This window comes from Ornithorhynchus anatinus, chromosome 3 (genome assembly GCF_004115215.2).
Source record: "Ornithorhynchus anatinus isolate Pmale09 chromosome 3, mOrnAna1.pri.v4, whole genome shotgun sequence".
NCBI classification, from domain to species: Eukaryota; Metazoa; Chordata; class Mammalia; order Monotremata; family Ornithorhynchidae; genus Ornithorhynchus; species Ornithorhynchus anatinus.
This window is the reverse complement of record NC_041730.1, coordinates 75,023,971-75,042,720: the sequence shown is the minus strand read 5'-3', so window position 1 is coordinate 75,042,720 and position 18,750 is coordinate 75,023,971. Positions and strand designations below refer to the sequence as shown.

Sequence of the window (18,750 nt, the reverse complement as noted above, 5' to 3'; positions counted from 1 at the left end):
ATATAGACTGGAGAGGGAGGAGACTGGAGGCCAGTAGGTCAGTGAGGAGGCTGATGCCCAAATCAAGGTGAGATAAGTGCTTGGATCAGTGTTCTAGCATTTAGGATGGAAAGAAAAGGGTGGATTCTAGAGGTGCTGTGAAAATGCACATGAAATCATCAGCATTTGACAGGCAGTATAAAATGATGTGGTCACTGTTTTCCAGAACTATGTACATTTTGTGTGTTCGTAGAATATTTTTGCTGGGGGTGGATTTGGGGGTGGGTAGGGGTGACTATACCACTGTTCCAGAGCCTTAGCTGTCCCACCACAGGCCAGCGTGAAGTCTGATACAGACTCTATCCCTGGAACACTGGAGAAAGACACAGGGCTGAAAATTTTCGAAGATACAAATGTCGGGTTGCATATCAAAACCCGACAAAGGTTAGGCCAGCTGAAAAGTAGTCTGTCTATTGTAAAATGGACAATCGGCCACCTGAAAGCACAGAATGAAACTTCTTGGAAAAAAGAAAAAATTAACACAAAGTGAGAAGCACACATTTTATCCCAAGAAATATGTCATCAACCAGTGTATGTATTCTTGAAAATATTCCATAATTTTTTTTCTTACAGATGAAGTAACTAAGGGTTTTGGTTTTTTTTACTTCCAGAAGAGGTGGACAGTTTTGTCCAACTCTCCTAACTCGGGCAGATGCTTGATTTCAAATCTGTTAGACTGTTAATATAGTGCAATGCTACAGGGTTGTACTAAGCAGTTGGGGAGAGTAAATAAAAATCAAAAAGCATTGTTCTGACCCTTGAGTTTTACAGTCGAAGGGGAGAGACAGGTAGATTCAAATTATTTACAGATGGTGGGGGCAGGAAAAACAACTTAGCTTACTCCTGGTGGACAGGAGTGGGAAAGATTCATTAAATGAAAAAAATAAGTGAAATAAAAATAGGTAAATTAAAAATGTACTGAGTTTCTAACATGAGGGTTGTGTTCACATCTCCTCCAAGAGGCCTTCCATGATTAAGCCCCTATTAATTTCTATTCTATTCTGTTCTATTTTCCTATTTCTCCTATTCCCTCTCCCTTCTTTATCACCATAACACTGGGGATTTGTACTCTTATTCACCCCACCCTCAGCCCCACAGTACTTGGAAAAGTAGCATGGCTTCGTGGCAAAGAGCACAGGCTCGGAAGTCAGAAGTCGTGGGTTTCCAATCCCGGTTCCGCCACTTACCTGCTGTATAACCTTAGGCAAGTTTCTGTACCTCAGTTACCTCATCTGTAAAATGGGGATTGAGTGTGAGCCCCTCGTGGGACAACCTGATTACCTATGTATCTATCTCAGAGCTTAGAACATTGCTTGGCACATAGTAAGGGCTTAAAAACCATAATTGTTATTATTATTATCCATAATTTATTTTAATGTCTGTCTTCCTTTCTAGATGGTAAGCTTCTAAATGGGCTGGTAACATGTCTAACCAACATGTCTACCAACATGAGAGTATGTTGTACTCTCCCAAACACTTAGAACAGTGCCCTGCATAAAACAAGTGCTCAATAAATACGATTGATAGATTGCGAAAACTCATATTAAGAAAATCACACTGTAATAGTCACCCTTTCCAGTGTCATGCATGCAAGCAGTTCTTTCGATAGGACATGTTGAGCCCAAACAGATTTGTTTTGTCCAAAGTTTGTTTCCCTTACTTCTCTAAACCACATTCTGGCCAAAATGTGAATTGAAAACAAGCACTATGGCAGAATGGAGGGGTATACATAAATTGTAGGGATTCTGGTATAAATATAAATGCCAAGGGAGACTGTTGGGTTGACCTATTATGTTGTAAAATCTTTGCTCTGTTAAGGCGTTCTTAAGTACTAGCCTCAGCTGGGTAAGTATTTTCCTCAATAGTTTCATTTGTTTCAAAAAAGTCTTCCCAAAGTACAGTAGATCCACAGAATTTGCCAAAGACTCTTGTGGGTGATATTTAGGCCTTTGAATGTTCAAATGGGGGTTCAAAGGAAATGACCAGTCATGCCATTTACAGTATAGGATTGATTTTAATGCCTGATGCCAATGTCCAAAATTAAAGTCTAGAAATATAAACTGCTTCTAAAGCAAGTATAGTTTCAAACTTGTTTAGGCACTCTTATCAAATGGAATGTTTGCTTAAAATTGATATTAATGCCACCTTTGACCGCACTCCCTGCTTTCTAATGGAAAAGAAAAGGAATTCATTTCAAATCTGCTGGTCTAAACTAGAAAGTAAGAAGGATTACAGAAAAACTTCCATGTTTTAGGGCCAGAATCTGCTAGTAAACTTCAAGTGTCTTTTCAAAGCCTTTGGTGATATTTGGGTTTTTAATTTTTCAATAAATTGCATGCTTATAGTAGTATTCATAGCCACAGACATGCCCAGCCAATCAGCCAATCAGTTGAACTGAGTGCTTATTGTGTGCAGAACACTGTACTAAACGCTTGAGAGAATCACTCAAAATATTTTCCAAATTGTCCTCTTTCTATAATCTGTATTTATTCACCCCTGTATACCCTCTGTTTTAGTTTTCCTACGTCTTACCATTGAAATTCTTCCATTTTTAGCCAGAGCAATCATTTTAATGGCTTTGGGAATGTGTTTTAAATTGATGGAATCCCAGAAGGTCACAGTCTCTTCATAAACAAAACAACTGAGTAAGCTATATCTGCTTGCTTCCTTTGTCTCATTGAGGTCAGAGGCTGGAGCAGAGGGACCCCATCTTTACCAAGATAGCAAATCCCACTAGGCTGTCTTGGGGTGGTTTCTGTTTCTGAAATCTGGGAGGTAAACTGTGCAGATTAAGGAGCCTTTTCTCATAGGGTTTTTTTTTGGTTGTTGTTTTTGCTTTGGTTTTTTCCCCTTAGGCAGCCCAACTTATTTACAAAGATAGCATGATTTTTGGAAGCTACAAAATCTAAGTCTCAGGATTGAATATCATCTAATCAAAAATACTCTATTCTTTCTTTCCCAACTCTTCTTGCCCCTCAAGTTAATCTAAACTTCAGTAGAAGCCCTGAAACTGACCCAATTTCATGGGTGTGGGACATGTTCTGCTTGGAGGCTCGCACTAGTGTGGATCAGATCTGTGGGACTGGTTCTGGATTGTGGGTGGCGGGGTGGATTTTGTGGGGGTGTAATGGTAGGTGTTATTCTGTCAGTCAGTCATATTAATTGAGTGCTTACTGTTTGCAGAGCTCTGTATTAAGCACTTAGGAGAGTACAATATAACAGTAAACAGACACATTCTCTGCCCAGAAGGAGCTTTCCGTCTAGAAGGGGAGACACATTAATATAAATAAATTAGAGATCAGTACATAAGTGTTGTGGGGCTGCGAGGGGGGGTAAGGGAGCAAGTCAGCGCATGCAGAAGGGAGTGGGAGAAGAGGAAAGGAGGGTTTAGTCAGGGAAGGCTTCTTGGAGGAGATGTGCCTTTCCTCCTGACTTTTCCCACCCCTAATTCAGACGCGCACACCTAATATGGCACCAGTTTAGGACTGAGCAGAGCTGAAATACCTTCTCTCCTGCTGGGCCTCTGAAATAGTAATAATACTATTAATCTGTCTGGCAATATTGCAGAGTTGTTTGGGATACCATTCAACCCAGTGATTGACAATTCGGTATCCCATTGGAATGAAATATGATGTACTTCTTGCTATCTACCAGTATCAGCTGACCTTATTCTGAAACTTTTTATGTGCTCTCACCTCAGAACAAATGAAGCAGAATTCTTGTGTTTTTCACAACAGCACTCTGGACCTCAAATACATTTTCTTCTGCTTTACATTTCTTTGCATTAATTTTTTAATCCAGATGGGATTTGTTTGTTCTCTTCAACTCTCCTTTTCCCTAGCCCTATCACTGAGGGAAGTTTGATAAATCCCTGCACTTACAATAGGAAGTTAGCAGCTGCAGGAAACTTGTCAGCCTTTCTGTCCTCCTTATCTGCCGTTGGCCACAAACTGGAGAAGCACGAGGCTCTTGACTGGCTTAGCCATTGCTTTCCCCTTATAGCCTGAAGATCATCTGTTCTTACAGCTTGAAGATCATCTGTTTTAACAACTTGATGACAATTACAGGGTGTGGTTTAAATTCTTTGTCAAAAATAAGAACTGGCTACTTCATAATGTGTACGATCTCTGTTCATTCAATCATATTTATTGAGCGGTTAGTGTGTGCAGAGCATTGTACTGTGCGCTCAGGAAAGCACAATACGACAATGAGCAGGGCCCAGGGCAAGAGAGGAAGGTAAGGATTACCAAAAAGGGTGAGCGACCTATTGTTAAATTCCTAGCTGATTCATCTTGTACTTTCCCCTCTGATTAACCACAGTGCTGAGCATTGTAGTGGATTAATTCCAAAGATACCGATTCCTTCTACAAAAGTTTCTCTCATCTCTTTCCTTGACTGACTTTAAACACTGTAGCAAAGTGATTCCAAACGAGCCAGGTGAATCACACACTCACTGTGCTCTGCATTTCCTAGTACAATTATTCTGGTTTGTGTCTCACTAACCCATTTCCTAGTACAGTTCTGGTTTGTGTCTCATTAACCGTGTCAGTAATCGATTGCTGGTAGTGAATGTGACCTGGCCTTAGTTGGCTCCCTGCCTGCCACCATCAACAAGAATTGGGCTAGGGCTTTGCAGTGGTAAATAGGTCTTCCAGCCTTCAAAGGTGGTGCCGCTGAGAGTGAGACCCAAACAGTGTGTTTGGAGGTGGTTGAGGAGACTGCTGCACCCCTGACAATCTGATCCAATCAGTCAGCCAGGACCATTAGAAAAGAAGCCTGGAGTAGTGGATAGAGCAGGGGCCTGGGAGTCAGAAGGTTATGGGATCTAATCCCGGCTCCATCATTTGTCTGCTGTGTGACCTTGGACAAGTCACTTCGCTCACCGTGCCGCAGCTACCCCATCTGTAAAATGGGGATTAAAACTGTGAGCCCTATGCGGGACAGGGTCTGTGTCCAACCCAATTTGCTTGTATCCACTCCAGTGCTTAGTACAGTGCATGGCACAAAGTAAGCGCTTATCAAATACCACTGTTATTACTTATTGGGTGCCGAACACTGTACTAAGTGGAGCGTGACGTACTGAATAGAGCACCGGCCTGGGAATCAGAAGGATCTGGGTTCTAATCCTGGCTCTGCCATTTGACTGCTCTGCGACCTAGGGCAAATCACTTCGCTTCCCTGTGCCTCTCTTCCCTCATCTGTAAAATAGGGATGAGCTCCATGTGGGAAGGGACAATTCAAACCCAGTTTGCTTGTATCCCCCTCCCAGCGCTTAGTACAGTGCCTGGCATATAGTAAATGGAAGGAGTACAGTGCAATCGAGTTGGTAAACACGATTCCTGCCCACAAGGAGCTTACAATCTAGAGGGGGAGACAGATATAAAAATAAATTTCAGATGGGGAAATGACAGACTCTAAGGATGTGTACATAAATGCTGGGGTTCTGGGTGTGGAATGAGTGGAAAGAGCATAGGCCTGTGAGGCAGAGGGCCTGGGTTGTAATCCCAGCTCTGCCTCTTGCCTGCTGTATGACCTTGGGCAAGTCACTTAACTTCTATGCTTCAATTTCTTCAGCTTGGAATGGGGATTAAATACCTGTTCAACCTCCTACTTAGACTGTGGGGCTCCATGCGGGACCTGATTAGCTCCTGTTTACCCCAGCACTTAGAACAGTGCTTGACAAATGCGGAGAAAAAAGGTGGCTAAGGGGTACTGTCTCAAGTGCATAGGCAACTCAGAAGGGATGGTGAATAGGGTGAGGAAATGGATTAATCAGGAAATGAGGAAATATGATTTTAGCATTTTGAGCCTAGAAAGATAGTCCCTATTTTTACTTTTGCTGCCATATGAAGCATAGGCTTTGAAACACTCAACCACCTTGCCCCCTCCTACTTTACCTCTCTGATTTCATAGTACAGTCCAGCCCTCACACTCTGCTCCTCTAATGCCAACCTAATCACTGTATCTTGAACTCTTCTATCTCACCACCGACCCCTTGCTTGCTTCTGGCCTGGAAGTCTTCATATCTGGCAGTCGATCACTCTTCCCATCTTCAAAGCCGTATTATAAGTAGATCTCCAAGAGGTCTTTCCTGACTAAGCCCTCATTTCTTCCTCTCCTACTCTCTTCTGTGTCGCCTTTGCACTGGGATTTGCACCCTTTATTCACTCCCTATGCCCCATAACACTTATACACATACCTGTATTTTCATTTATTTATATCAATGCCTGTCTCCCCCGTTGACTTGTAAGCTCACTGTGGGTAGGGAATGTGTCTACCAAGTCTGTTGTATTGTCATTCATTCATTCAATAGTATTTATTGAGCGCTTTCTATGTGCAGAGCACTGTACTAAGTGCTTGGAATGTACAGTTCGGCAGCAGATAGAGACAATCCCTGCCTTTTGAGGGGCTTACATTCTCATTGGGGGAGACAAAAACAATAGCAATAAAAAGAATCTAGGGGATGTACATCTCATTAACAAAATAAATAGGGTCATAAAAATATAGACAAATGAGCGGATGCTGAGGGGAGGGGAAGGGAGAGGGGGAGGAGCAGAGGGAAATGTGTTAAAGAGGGTTTAGCTGAGGGGAGGTGAAGATGGGGGCAGAGAGGCAGCAGAGGGAGCAGAGGAAAAAGGGGAAGCTCAGTCTGGGAAGGCCTCTTGGAGGAGGTGAGCTCTCAGTAGGGCTTTGAAGAAGGGAAGAGAGTTAGTTTGGCGGAGGTGAGGAGGGAGGGCATTCCAGGACAGCGGGAGGATGTGGGCCAGGGGTGGACAGCGGGATAGGTGAGAACGGGGTACGATGAGGAGGTGAGTGGCAGAGGAGGGGAGTGTATGGGGTTGGCAGTAGAAAGAGAGAAGGGAGGAGAGGTAGGAGGGGGTAAGGTGATGGAGAGCCTTGAAGCCTAGAGTGAGAAGTTTTTGTTTCGTGCGGAGGTCGATAGGCAACCACTGGAAGTTTTTAAGAAGGGGAGTGACATGCCCAGAGCGTTTCTGCAGGAAGATGAGCCGAGAAGCGGAATGAAGAATAGACTGGAGCGGAGAGAGACAGGAGGAAGGGAGATCAGAGAGAAGGCTGATACAGTAATCCAGCCGGGATATTGTGAGAGCCTGTACCAGTAAGATAGCCGTTTAGGTGGAGAGGAAAGGGTGGATCTTGGCAATATTATAAAGTGAGACCGGCAGGTCTTGGTGACGGATTGAATGTGTGGGGTGAATGAGAGAGCAGAGTCAAGGATGAAACCAAGGTTGTGGGCTTGAGAGACGGGAAGGATGGTCGTACCATCCATAGTGATAGGGAAGTCAGGAAGAGGACAGGGCTTGGGAGGGAAGATAAGGAGCTCAGTTTTGGACATGTTGAGTTTTAGGTGGCGGGCGGAAATTCCAGGTGGAGACGTCCTGGAGGCAGGAGGAGATAGGAGCCTGAAATGAGGGGCAGAGAACGGGGAGGAGATGTAGATTTGGGTGTCATCTGCATAGAGATGATAGTTGAAGCCGTGAGAGCAAATGAGTTCACCAAGGGAGTGAGTGTAGATGGAGAACAGAAGAGGGCCAAGAACTGACCCTTGAGGAACTCCTACAGTTAGAGGATGGGAGGGGGAGGAGGAGCCTGCGAAGGGGACCGAGAATGACCGGCCAGAAAGATAAGAGGAGAACCGGGAGAGGACGGAGTCCTTGAAGCCAAGGTGAGATAAGGTGTGGAGGAGAAGGGGATGGTAGGCAGCTGAGAGGTCAAGGAGGATTAGGATAGAGTAGAAGCCATTGGACTTGGCAAGAAGGAGGTCACACGTGACCTTTGAGAGAACAGTCTCGGTAGAGTGGAGGGGACGGAAGCCAGATTGGAAGGGGTCCAGGAGAGAATTGGAGTTAAGGAATTCTAGGCCGCGAGTGTAGACGACCCATTCTAGGAGCTTGGAAAGGAAGGCTAATAGGGAGATAGGGCGATAACTGGAAGGGGAAGTGGGGTTGAGAGAGGGTTTTTTTAAGATGGGGGAGACATGGGCATTTTCCTATCCCAAGCACTTAGTGCAGCTCTCTGCACACAGTAAGTGCTCAAATACAGTTGATTGATTGAAGCAGTCATTTTCTGATTCTCCTCAGGAGCAGTTAGCCCTCTTCCAATTGCTGCACACTAAGCTCATGTCAGCTGTTTTCTCCCAACAGTTCATTACTATATCTCATTGCTTGAGACCGTTTAATTGCATCTTTGAAGTATTGGTTCTGCCTGTCCTGCTTATTCATTAAGGCAGCAAGCTAGATTGCAGCAGTCAGCTGCAGTTTATGATAAACTTTAGTGCCAACTCCACATTACCTACAGGGGTTTTCCACAGCCTACTTTTTTTTCTAAGTGCCAATCAATCAATGGTATCTGAGCGATTACTGTGTGCAGAACACTGTACTAAGCGCTTGGGGAGAGTACAATATAACAGAACACGTTTGTTCCCTCCCCATATCGAGTTTTCGGTTTAGATGCGTTCTAGTTGCCAAACTTGAGGGACGACGAAAAGCTCTCCTGGTTTTATAAACCTTTGACAGGGATCATTGGATGTTTGAATGACAAACTCACCTGTTGGCCTTTTCAGCTTCACAACCCCCAAGGGTTTTAGAGTGTGTGGTCAGTTACCACCCTTGCCCTGAAATGGTAGAAAGATCCTCTCTCTGGGAGCTTCTCCCATCTGGAGAGTTAAAAATTGGATTTTTGCCCCTCCCTCTCTGACGGAAGCATCCTAAATTGTGAATTTTTGTTCAGCCATCTCAGAGACTGGTAAAACATTGTACTATTTTAATCAAAGGCTTTGGAATAAGAAAGTTGGCTCTGTACCCTTGTGCATGCATTATTTATTACTGACACATATTGCTAATTTGTAGCCCTAGGGGACACATTAAAGGATCTCACTCTGTATTTGTAGCCTCTGTTCCCTCTCTTTGGGTTGGTTTTTTATCTACCCCTTTACCCTTGGTTACCTTGCTGCTCCTCTTAGATTCTAGAAATAGGTGTGGATGGATTTACTTTAAAATTTGGGGGATAGTTTTACTCTCTTCCTAACACATTACATTACATACTCCTGAAAGGCATTCGGTATATGCTATCATTTGGGTGGTCCTGCATATTGCCTGTTTCCTTCTGAGGTCTATGTCTGAGACTCTGGTGTGTGTTTTTTTATGTTTAGATCTTGGCTGTGCCTTGTTCATGGTCCCAGAATATGGCAGGGGCACCTCATGGAGCAGAATCTGATTTCAGGACCCTCCTCCCCGTATTCCACTAACTCCACGTAAACCACATTGCCCGTGGTAAACAACGTTACCCATTTTCAACTTCTTTCTCCACTTCAGTCTATGTTAGCTCGGCTGCCTGCAACTCGACGGCATTTTACAAATCACAGCCAAATCACTTCCAGACTATCGAGTCTTTTTTTTTCTGCCTCCTGTTATTTATCTACAAGGCCTTGGGAGATGAAGTTTGGAGTGAGGCCTAACTAAAATTCTTTGACATTTCTTACCTCTTTATGAGTGCAGATTCATCACCATATTCTTTGTAAGTCATTCAGCAGTATTTGAGGACTCACAGTGTATGAAAGGCACAGTATAAGGAGCTGTGGCAAGTTGCAAAGGGAGAATTACTTAAATGTTCTGCCTGTAATCTTGTACCATAACTGTAATCTTTAGTTACATGATGGTCTGGGTTGTATTCCAGGGGCTTTCTGGGTTAAAACCTCCTTCTGCCACACCCTCATTCTTCACTTCACTCCAGCCGTTCTGCATGAGACTTCAGTGTCTCTTTAATTTTAAGAATGCCCAGTAAATAACTGAACTTCCTTCAATCTCCCTTCCATTTAATCATTTTTCCAGCCCAAGACCCAAGTTGTGAATTATTGACTTAGACTCTAGCCTTGTCCCTAGGTGTGAGGACTGTGGGTCATCTTTATGCAGGAAGTGGAAAGGAAGGAGGGCAGCTGAATCCTTTTTGTTTTAAATTTCCTGTGAGTTGTTTTCAATCAGGCAGACACTTGGAATTTATAAATTTGCAAATAGCCTTTTGCTCTCCTCCTACTCTCCCAGCCTTGTCGTTAGCAAGTATCATTTAACACTCTAACTTAAATTTTACAAAACATTTCAGAAATAACCCAAGGCATAATACATTTGACCCCCCCCACACACACACCTCCCCAACATGCCTGGCCTGTAGTCTTGGGTCTACAGTTAATAATTGAGGTATTTGTTAAATACTATTTACCAACTACAGTACTAAGTGCCGGGGTATATACAGGATAATTAGGTTGGAAACTACAGTCCCGGCCCAAAATGGAGTTTACAGTATAGTGGGGAGAGGGAATGGTTATTGAATTCCTGTTTAACGGATAAGGCAATTGAGGTCATTTAGCAGGCAAGTGGCAGAACGGAGATTAGAACCCAGGTCCTCTGACTCTCTAGAGCTCTTTTCACTAGGCCACACTGCTTCTCTTGAGCATGAATCCTTCTACTGTGGCCTAGTCCACACCAAAGGACTGAGTAGGAGAAATGTGCATTGTGGTTTCAAGTCCAGCAGGATTGCTTCAGTGCGGGATGAGGAAGTGGGTAGCGCCTGATCTCCAGCTGGTCTGGCCAATATGCTCCCAATTCTGATAAACCAATTTTTGCCTTATTTCTTAACACTTTGTTTCTAAATGAATGGGCCCCTGACCTGAGAGAGCCGAACAAACAGACCCACTGGGCCTAGTGGTTAGAGGCAGGAGGATGCTGAATGGCTTTGTGAGTTGATTGGTAGGCGTGATGCCAGGCTCTTGGAACAGATGGACGTGGAGCCCATTTAATTCTTGTACTCTCCGATTGGTTACGTAGTTGTTACTTATAATAGCTTACTGCTTTTTTTGTTCAGCAAGCCTCTAGTTGCTGAAATGAAATGAGAAAAATGAGAAGCAGTGTGGCCTAGTGGATAGAGCAGGGGCCTGGGAGTCAGAAGGACATGGGTTCTAATTCTGGCTTCACCACTTGTCTGCTGTGTGACTTTAGAGAAGTCACTGCACTTCTCTAAGCTTCAGTTACCTCATCTGTGAAGCACTTAGTACAGCACTCAAGCGCGTAATTCACTGTTTTGCACACAGTAAGTGCTCAATAAATACAGTTGAATGAATGAATATAAAATGGGGATTTGAACTGCGACCAACCGGATTGTCTTGTGTCTGCATCAGTGCTTAGTACAGTGCTTGTTGCATAGTAAAATGCTTAACAAATACCATTAAAATGTTACTTTAATAAGCACAAATAGAAAAGACTTCTCGCTGGCTAATCTCAATAAGACAGAAGTTGCGTAGCTTATGAATTTTACTTTTTTTTCCTTCTCACCTTGCCCAGCAGCACTGAAAGACCAGACAAACACTAAGGAGGTTGAGGATTTTAAATTCTGCTTCCTAAATTTCAGCACTTGATCCTGGTCTCTGGATGAAGTCCTGGGGAAACAGTTTAGTCACTGGGATAGAGTACCCATTAGGCACCAACTTTCCCTGACTCCAGCCCAACTAGCCTTTCTCTGTTAAAATTTCTGTATATATCTCTCCTCTTTGACTTTGCTCAAATTCTGAATTAGGGAAGTAGTGTGGTCTAGTGAAAAGAGCACAGGCCCATCTATCAGATCCACCACTCAACAGCTGTGTGACCTTGGCCAAGTTACTTAGCTTCTCTGGGCCTCAGTTTCCTCATAGTCTCTCCCCCACTTAGCCAGGGAGCCCCATGTGGGACAGGGAATGGTCCAACCTGATTATCATTTATCCACCCCAGTGCTTAATATGGTGCTTGGCACATAGTAAGTGCTTAACAAATTATTATTATTATTATTATCGTTGTATTTGTTAAGCGCTTACCATGTGCTAGCCACTGTACTATGGTCTGGGGTGGATACAAGCGAATTGGGTTGGACACAGTCCTGTCTCGCTTAAGGCTCGCAGTCTTAATACCCATTTTACCAATGAGGTGAATGAGGCACAGAGAATAATAATAATGTTGGTATTTGTTAAGCGCTTACTATGTGCAGAGCACTGTTCTAAGCGCTGGGGTAGATACAGGGTGATCAGGTTGTCCCACGTGACGTGAGGCTCACAGTCTTAATCCCGATTTTACAGATGAGGTAACTGAGGCACAGAGAAGTTAAGTGACTTGCCCACAGTCACACAGCTGACAAGCGGCAGAGCCAGAATTCGAACCCATGACCGCTGACTCCCAAGCCCATGCTCTTTCCATTGAGCCACGCTGCTTAAGTGACCTGCCCAGATCCAAATGGCAGACAAGTGGCAGAGCTGGGATTAGAACCCATGACCTCCTGACTCCCAAGACCCCTGCTGTGTCCACCAAACCATACTTGTCTCTCGGGATTAAACAGTCCTTAATTGTTTAAACAATTAAACAATCCTACTTCTCCTGGAATCCTGTCTCCATTTAAATCCTCCAGACCACAGCCCTCCTGGAAATTCACCTCCTCCAGGAGGCCTTCCCCAACTAATTACCACCACTCTAATCGTGTCATTACAACAGCCACCCTTAGCACGTGTGTGTATAATATCCATTTACATATGCTATTGTTTCTTTCATCTGCTTATTATTCCATACTTTATTACCAGTTGAATTTTATTTTCTTCTTTTCACTGTGTATTTAAAATGTAAGTCTGCCTGCCTCACCCATTAGATTGTAAACTCCTTAAGAGCAGAGACCGTATCTTGGATTTCTACTGTACTCTCCCAGGTGCCTAGTACAGTACTCTCCACACGGGTCCTCAATAAATACTTGGGAAGAAATGCTGTTCCTCTTGCCTTTAGTAAATTGCTCTGCCTTAAATTTCTTGTAATGATCTGACCGTCTCCTCCCAGTCTGGTTGGAAATGGGACTTCTTGGACTAATTTGTGCCCTATTCAGGTAAAGTCCCCGACATAAGATCTATGTCAATCAATCGATTGTATTTACTGAGTGCTTCTGTGCACAGGCCACTGTGCTCAGCACTTGGAGAGTACAGTATAGCAGAGTTGGTAGACACTTCCTTGCCCACAGCAAGCTTAATATGAACAGGGAAGTAAATGGGAGGAAACTTCTAAATTACTTCTGTGTAGGAAAACATGTTTTGATGTGAAGTTTGCTGGTTAGATTCCACAATATTGACTATCAATGGAAGTAGGCCTTGAATCAAAACCTGTGTTACAACAAGGTTCTTTAGTCTCCCTTCCTGTTGTCTTGATGTTGGCATTTCGGAAGCCTTACCAGCAGAGCTATTTTGTTATTTGTATGCAGCTCCTTGAGGGAAGGAATTAATAGACTGCTTTGTGCACGCTAAGTGTTCAATAAATACCATTGACTGATTGATTGTGTTCCCATTTTTTTTCCTCCTAGAGAAAGAGAACAAGGATGTAGATTGGAAGAGGGAAGGGTGAGGTTTTAGTCAACTCAAATCATAAAGGGGCCCAAGTTCAGAACCTTTCAAATGTAACTAATTGCAACTGCCCCTTTCTCTGCTGGCCGGCTGCTCAGGATGAAAATTGGTTTGCAAAGCTGACTGAATACCAGCAAACTACTTCTCAGATGTTTTAGGGGTGAAAATGCACAAGTTCTTAGTAGTTTGGCCTGGTAATGCTCATTTCAAGCCTTTGACGTTTCCCCTTTTTTCTAGGAAATGCACACCAACGAGAAGGAAACAGCAGAAAAGGAAGTAAATCTTCGTTTGTTACCAGGTAACCCTGCATTCCTGTACAACTCAAAGCCAATAGTAAACTCCAACATCTCTGCTGTTGCTAAATATAACTTTTATTTGCTGCTGAAAGCCTCTGGCTTTCAAAGATTTGGACAAATAAATTCCAATGTGTCTAGTAATCACAAATCAAGGCCTAGATATGGGCACATTTCCAGAAAATTTAACCTCTCGTGCACATCTGAGTGGTGTTTTTTGATATGTAACATTAGATGGTGACCACAGAAAGGTTATTAATAACTTAAAGGAGAATTATCTGTGCTTATTAGTGCAACACCATGTCCTGAAGGAACACTTTTTTTTAAATATCCCACTATTAATTCCCATTTTGCAGATGAGGTAACTGAGGCACAGAGAAGTTAAGTGACTTATCCAAAATCTCACAGCAAGCAAGTGGCAGAGTGGGGTGGTAACCCAGGTCCTTCTGACTCCTAAGCCCAAACTCTATCTGCTAGGCCACGCAGCTTCACTTCTACTTCCTTTTTTACTTTCATAAAAGTTTAGGGAGATTCTGCATTTCAGAAAGCATTTTAGAAAGTTTCTGTATTCTTTATATTTCAACTGTAAATACTCACAGTACTTCAGATTTGAAAAGCAGCAAAATAACCTGCAGTACACAAGAAAATAGACACATTTCCCTCACCAAACTGCCTTCTTTATTGCTTTTACCTAGCCTCAGCAGCCATTCTCTAGATGCCAGCTTCTCCATGCCATGCATAGTGTTTGCTAGTATTAATAGTGATTAACTGCCTTCTTTCTGCAAGGTACTGTTCTAAATGCTGGGAAAGAATATGTTGCTGAAAATAGGCATGGTCCCCGGCCTTCATGGGGCTCACAGTCTAAGTCTAGAGTGGGAGAGGTAACTGGTGGCAGAAATAAGGAAAGGTGAAACAACAGAGACACTCAAACAATATAAAAGGGACAGGGATAAATGCAAAAATAAAAACCACCCCAAAAAGCAGTAGGGCTCTGTGGCTAGAGAGGGCTTCTCTCCCCTCATGGTTCATTCTAGAAGTCAGAACTAGAACCACAGTACCCCACACAGTTGCCTTCTTCCTGAGAGTCTACATTTATTTTGTGGAGGCTGCACAAAAAGTCTTCACTGATGAGAGACAATGTGCATATTCCCCAACTCATTGAAGGTGTCTAGCCTTACTGCTTTTCTGAGCAGTGAGTCAGCATTGACTGATAGAATTTGAAGATGAATTGCACTTGACCACTATTTGGGAGCCTGATAGCAGCTCATTTGCAGCACAAGGTTGGCCTCCTCTTTTCATCAGTAACACCGTTCTTCTTGCCTGTCCCGATGCCACCCGTTCTCCTGTGTGTATAACTTAGTTTTAAGGAAAAGGGCCTCTTTCTCCAAACCCATCGTCAAGTTCGGGATCAAGGGCCTCGAACTAGACATGAACTAGACAATTTGTTGTGTCTTTGTCCCATCCACACGCGGAGGTGAACTCTTCCCCTCACCCCTCAGATTCTGTCTGTCTCGGAGAGAGAGAAGTACTTCCGTTTCTGAACCATTCATTGGCCTTTGCTTCCTTTGAGTCTCTCTTCTTCCCTGACTGACTTGAGGATGCCTGATCCCTTTTTCCATCAATAAATAAGTTATTTATTGAGAGTTTACTGTGTGCAGGGCACGGTACTAAGCACCTGGGAAACTACAACACAACAGAGTTGGTAGATGAGTCACCTGCCAACAAGGAGCTTACATTGCAGACACTTCTTTTTCACCTAACTAAAACCCAGTTCTAAGAAGCTTGAAATCTGAAAGTAGCTCACACCCCATAGATGTTCCTCGCAAATCACTATTTCTTCTTTTCCTCTCCTTACCTGCTCCCTTTTTCCCCTTTACCCTTGCCCACAGTTTGTGCTTAGAAATTCTTCCCATAGAGGAATGTAGATTTGGCTCTTTCACAATGCTGATTGTATATTTCTGATAATCTCAAAGATTTAAACCAACAGGATGGGACCTGTCTGATCCTGAGGAAGTGCCCCTCTGGTGACTTTTGAAAAACTGCTCCGTTTTGACAGTGTGGAACGCAGGAAGTCTCATTCACTTGGCTTCCACCGTCGGCTTTGTTCAAGAGCTTTATCCGAAGTTGTTTTGAATCCAAAATTAAGCTATGATCTCATTGTTGTTTTTTTTTTCCCAAATCCTGTAGTCACCAGAAATATACCTGCTGGTTTAAACACCATTTTATTCTTCTTTTTCTCACCTCAATTCACCAAAGGGAACTGTGCATTTGCTGCCTTTCATTTGCTTTTGCACCGGAGATAAGAACCATCCAAGACTCCGCGTTTCCCCATCTGTGGCTTCCTGGCCGCCTTGGCGTTCCCTCTGCTTCCTCTCGTCTTCTCACTTCCCCAGTTGCATTGTATTTCCTCCCGCCCTCCAGATCTTTTGCATCCTTCCTTTTTCCTGCACCACATGCAAGCACCCAAAAAGCATATGAACTCTTCTGCTTCCTGGACAGTGTTTTATCTCTCTGTTCTAGGAATGCACTTTGTTGCTTGTACTGGAAACTGTCAGAAAAGTGCCTGTGGTTATTCTGTAAGAAGTTTTAGGGCCCCTTATCTTTATTAGCTGGCTCCTCTGCAAGGATTTAACAGTCATGTATGAAATGATGGACATATGGCTTTAAAATATGAGTATGGAAAATATTAGCAAGCACTTTTCTACTTACCACTACTTAGGGAATGGAAAGTGTGCAGCCATTACTGTGAAACATCCCTCTGCTGGGAAACGAGAAATGACGGGTAATCTTGTTCTCTCACTTATTATGAAAGCAGATTCAACTGAGAGTCCATGGTTCAGAGCTAAGCCTACAAAATCCAAAGGTGGGAGTGTAAGTGGGGAATGGTGATGATGAAAGTCCCAAGTGTTTTGCCATTGCTGATTGGAAACACAACCTCTCCCAGATTATTCTCTCTGGTTACTCCTTATTAAGTTGCTCTGCTCGGTCCCTCCAGACCTCATCCCCAAACCACTGATCACTTGCTCAGGACATAGCAACCCATCATATATGAGGTGATGGGCGGGTAATTCAAACTTAGTGGTTGGATGCTTTAAATCGTGTTCTGTTGTCTGATTGTCCAAGTCTTCCCTGAGGATCGTGAGACCTTGTTTTTGTTCCATTCAGGAGAACAGGTGCTTTGTGAAGCCAATATGGTGCTGAAAGTCATACAGGAAGATTCTTGCCAACGTGGAATCTGTGGGAGACTAATTTGTACAGACTTCAAAATTGCTTTCCTGGGCGATGAGTCGGCGTCAGAGGATAACGTACGACTATTTCTGGGTCTGGCTAAGTGGGCGAGAGGACTTGATGTCTCTTTCTTGAAAGTATCCTGCTTGGGTCCTTCCTCTGTTTTCCTCACCCTCTCTTATATAAGTGCACAGATAGCTTCTCCTTTTCCTCCTCCCGTCTCCACCCCCACCCATGCTTTCCCTTTTAGGAGAAAGTTCTTTGCTGTTACTAAGCACTGGATCTCAAGCTGGGTAGTGTTGGCTGTACATGTTGGTGCCATAATCCTCAGCTTTTTTGAACAGCTTCTACCATCTGGCATGAAATTCACCTCCCGTGACTCAGCCCCAGTTGCTCACAGCAGCCTTGTGATGTAGTCACTAGCTTCAGAAATCAGAGGAGTAATGAGATGGATCAGTCAGGTAAACTGAGGCATCTTTTACATTTGTCAGAATAGGTAGAATTTGGAGCAGTATGAATTGTGATAAGGATAAGAGTTTAATCTCATGGAAGTTAGCCCCAGAACACTGGCCAGTACGCTGAGGTGTCAGTCCTCCTTTTTGACTCCTTTTTTCATTTGTAGTCACATTTAGTTTTCGCATCCTGGTGTCTAAACATAAATGCTGAGTGTATCAGGAAGGTCTCCTAACTATATACTGAACATTTCACTTCTCCATATCATCCTGGAGTTTGGAGTTGTTTTTAAACTACAGGAATGCCCAGATCCTGTTTTCTGACCTTGTGTTTGAGGGTGAAGGGGACTTCCCCAAGTCCACCCAAGGGTCAGAAAATTGGGATGCTCTGAAGCTGCTTAAGAATGAGGGGCACTTCCTGATCAGAAATGTAATCCAGGGTCACCAAGCTGCTTTGAAACTGCTGCAAAACTGTAGAACAGCATGTAAAGGCAGACAGTTTCTCTTCTTCGTTTTAACTTAAATATCTTGGTCTGGGGCTGACGGCCTTAAATAGACCCTTTAAAGGCCAGGGCTCCTGGAGGAAGCACTAATTTGACTGCTCCCAGATCTTTCTCTGGGGCCTGCTCAGAGTGTACCATCTCATTAAGTTTGTTCAGAAGTATCTGATCTAACACAGGAAGCCTGCCCCAGAAGCTTGGACTATCAATATATTCTCCCTTAATCAATCAGTGATGTTTATTTAGCACTTATCGGGTACAGGGTGCAGAACTAAGTGCTTGGGAAAGTACAACACAACAGACTTGGTAGGCATGTTCCTAAGACAATAGCTATGGGGTGAATCATCAAATGCTGGCGTTCCAGAAAAACACTAGCCTCCATTTCACTTTTTGTACTACAGAATGGTTTGTGTTTCCTCTGACATCGCTGTGTTCTGAAAAGGAGGCAGTGGACCCACAGGTGTCTTGTTAGCTTGGCACCTAGTATGAGATATAGCAGTGTACATTAACTTAGACTCTGTTAGGATTTCTGGCTATGTACAGTAACTTGGAATCTATTAAAATTTGCAGCAGTATTCTGGTTTAGAATGCCTTATTAAAGGATATGGCTCTTTCTCATCATCATTCTTGATCCGAAAGAGAAGATGAAAGATTCAACTGAGTTCTACTTTGTAAATCTCTCAGTGTTAAAGCAGGGAATTCGTAACTTGATTTTTGTTTGTTTTTGGGTGTTTTGCTTTCAGGAACTCCAGTTTAAAAATAAAGTTTTAGGGGAAAACGATATTACTCTCCATTGTGTCGACCAGATCTATGGAGGTAAGTGTCTA

The 18,750-nt window shown here is 43.4% G+C and overlaps 1 protein-coding gene across 1 annotated transcript in view; it reads left to right on the top strand.

The window, feature by feature from the left end:
• Window positions 1–18,750, top strand: part of MTMR12 (myotubularin related protein 12) — a 74,301-nt gene that overhangs the window by 21,651 nt on the left and 33,900 nt on the right. The window contains 3 exon segments of the mRNA XM_029060357.1: window positions 13,688–13,748; window positions 16,909–17,048; window positions 18,667–18,739. Of these exon segments, the coding sequence (XP_028916190.1) occupies window positions 13,691–13,748; window positions 16,909–17,048; window positions 18,667–18,739 (271 nt within the window). The 5' untranslated portion in view covers window positions 13,688–13,690.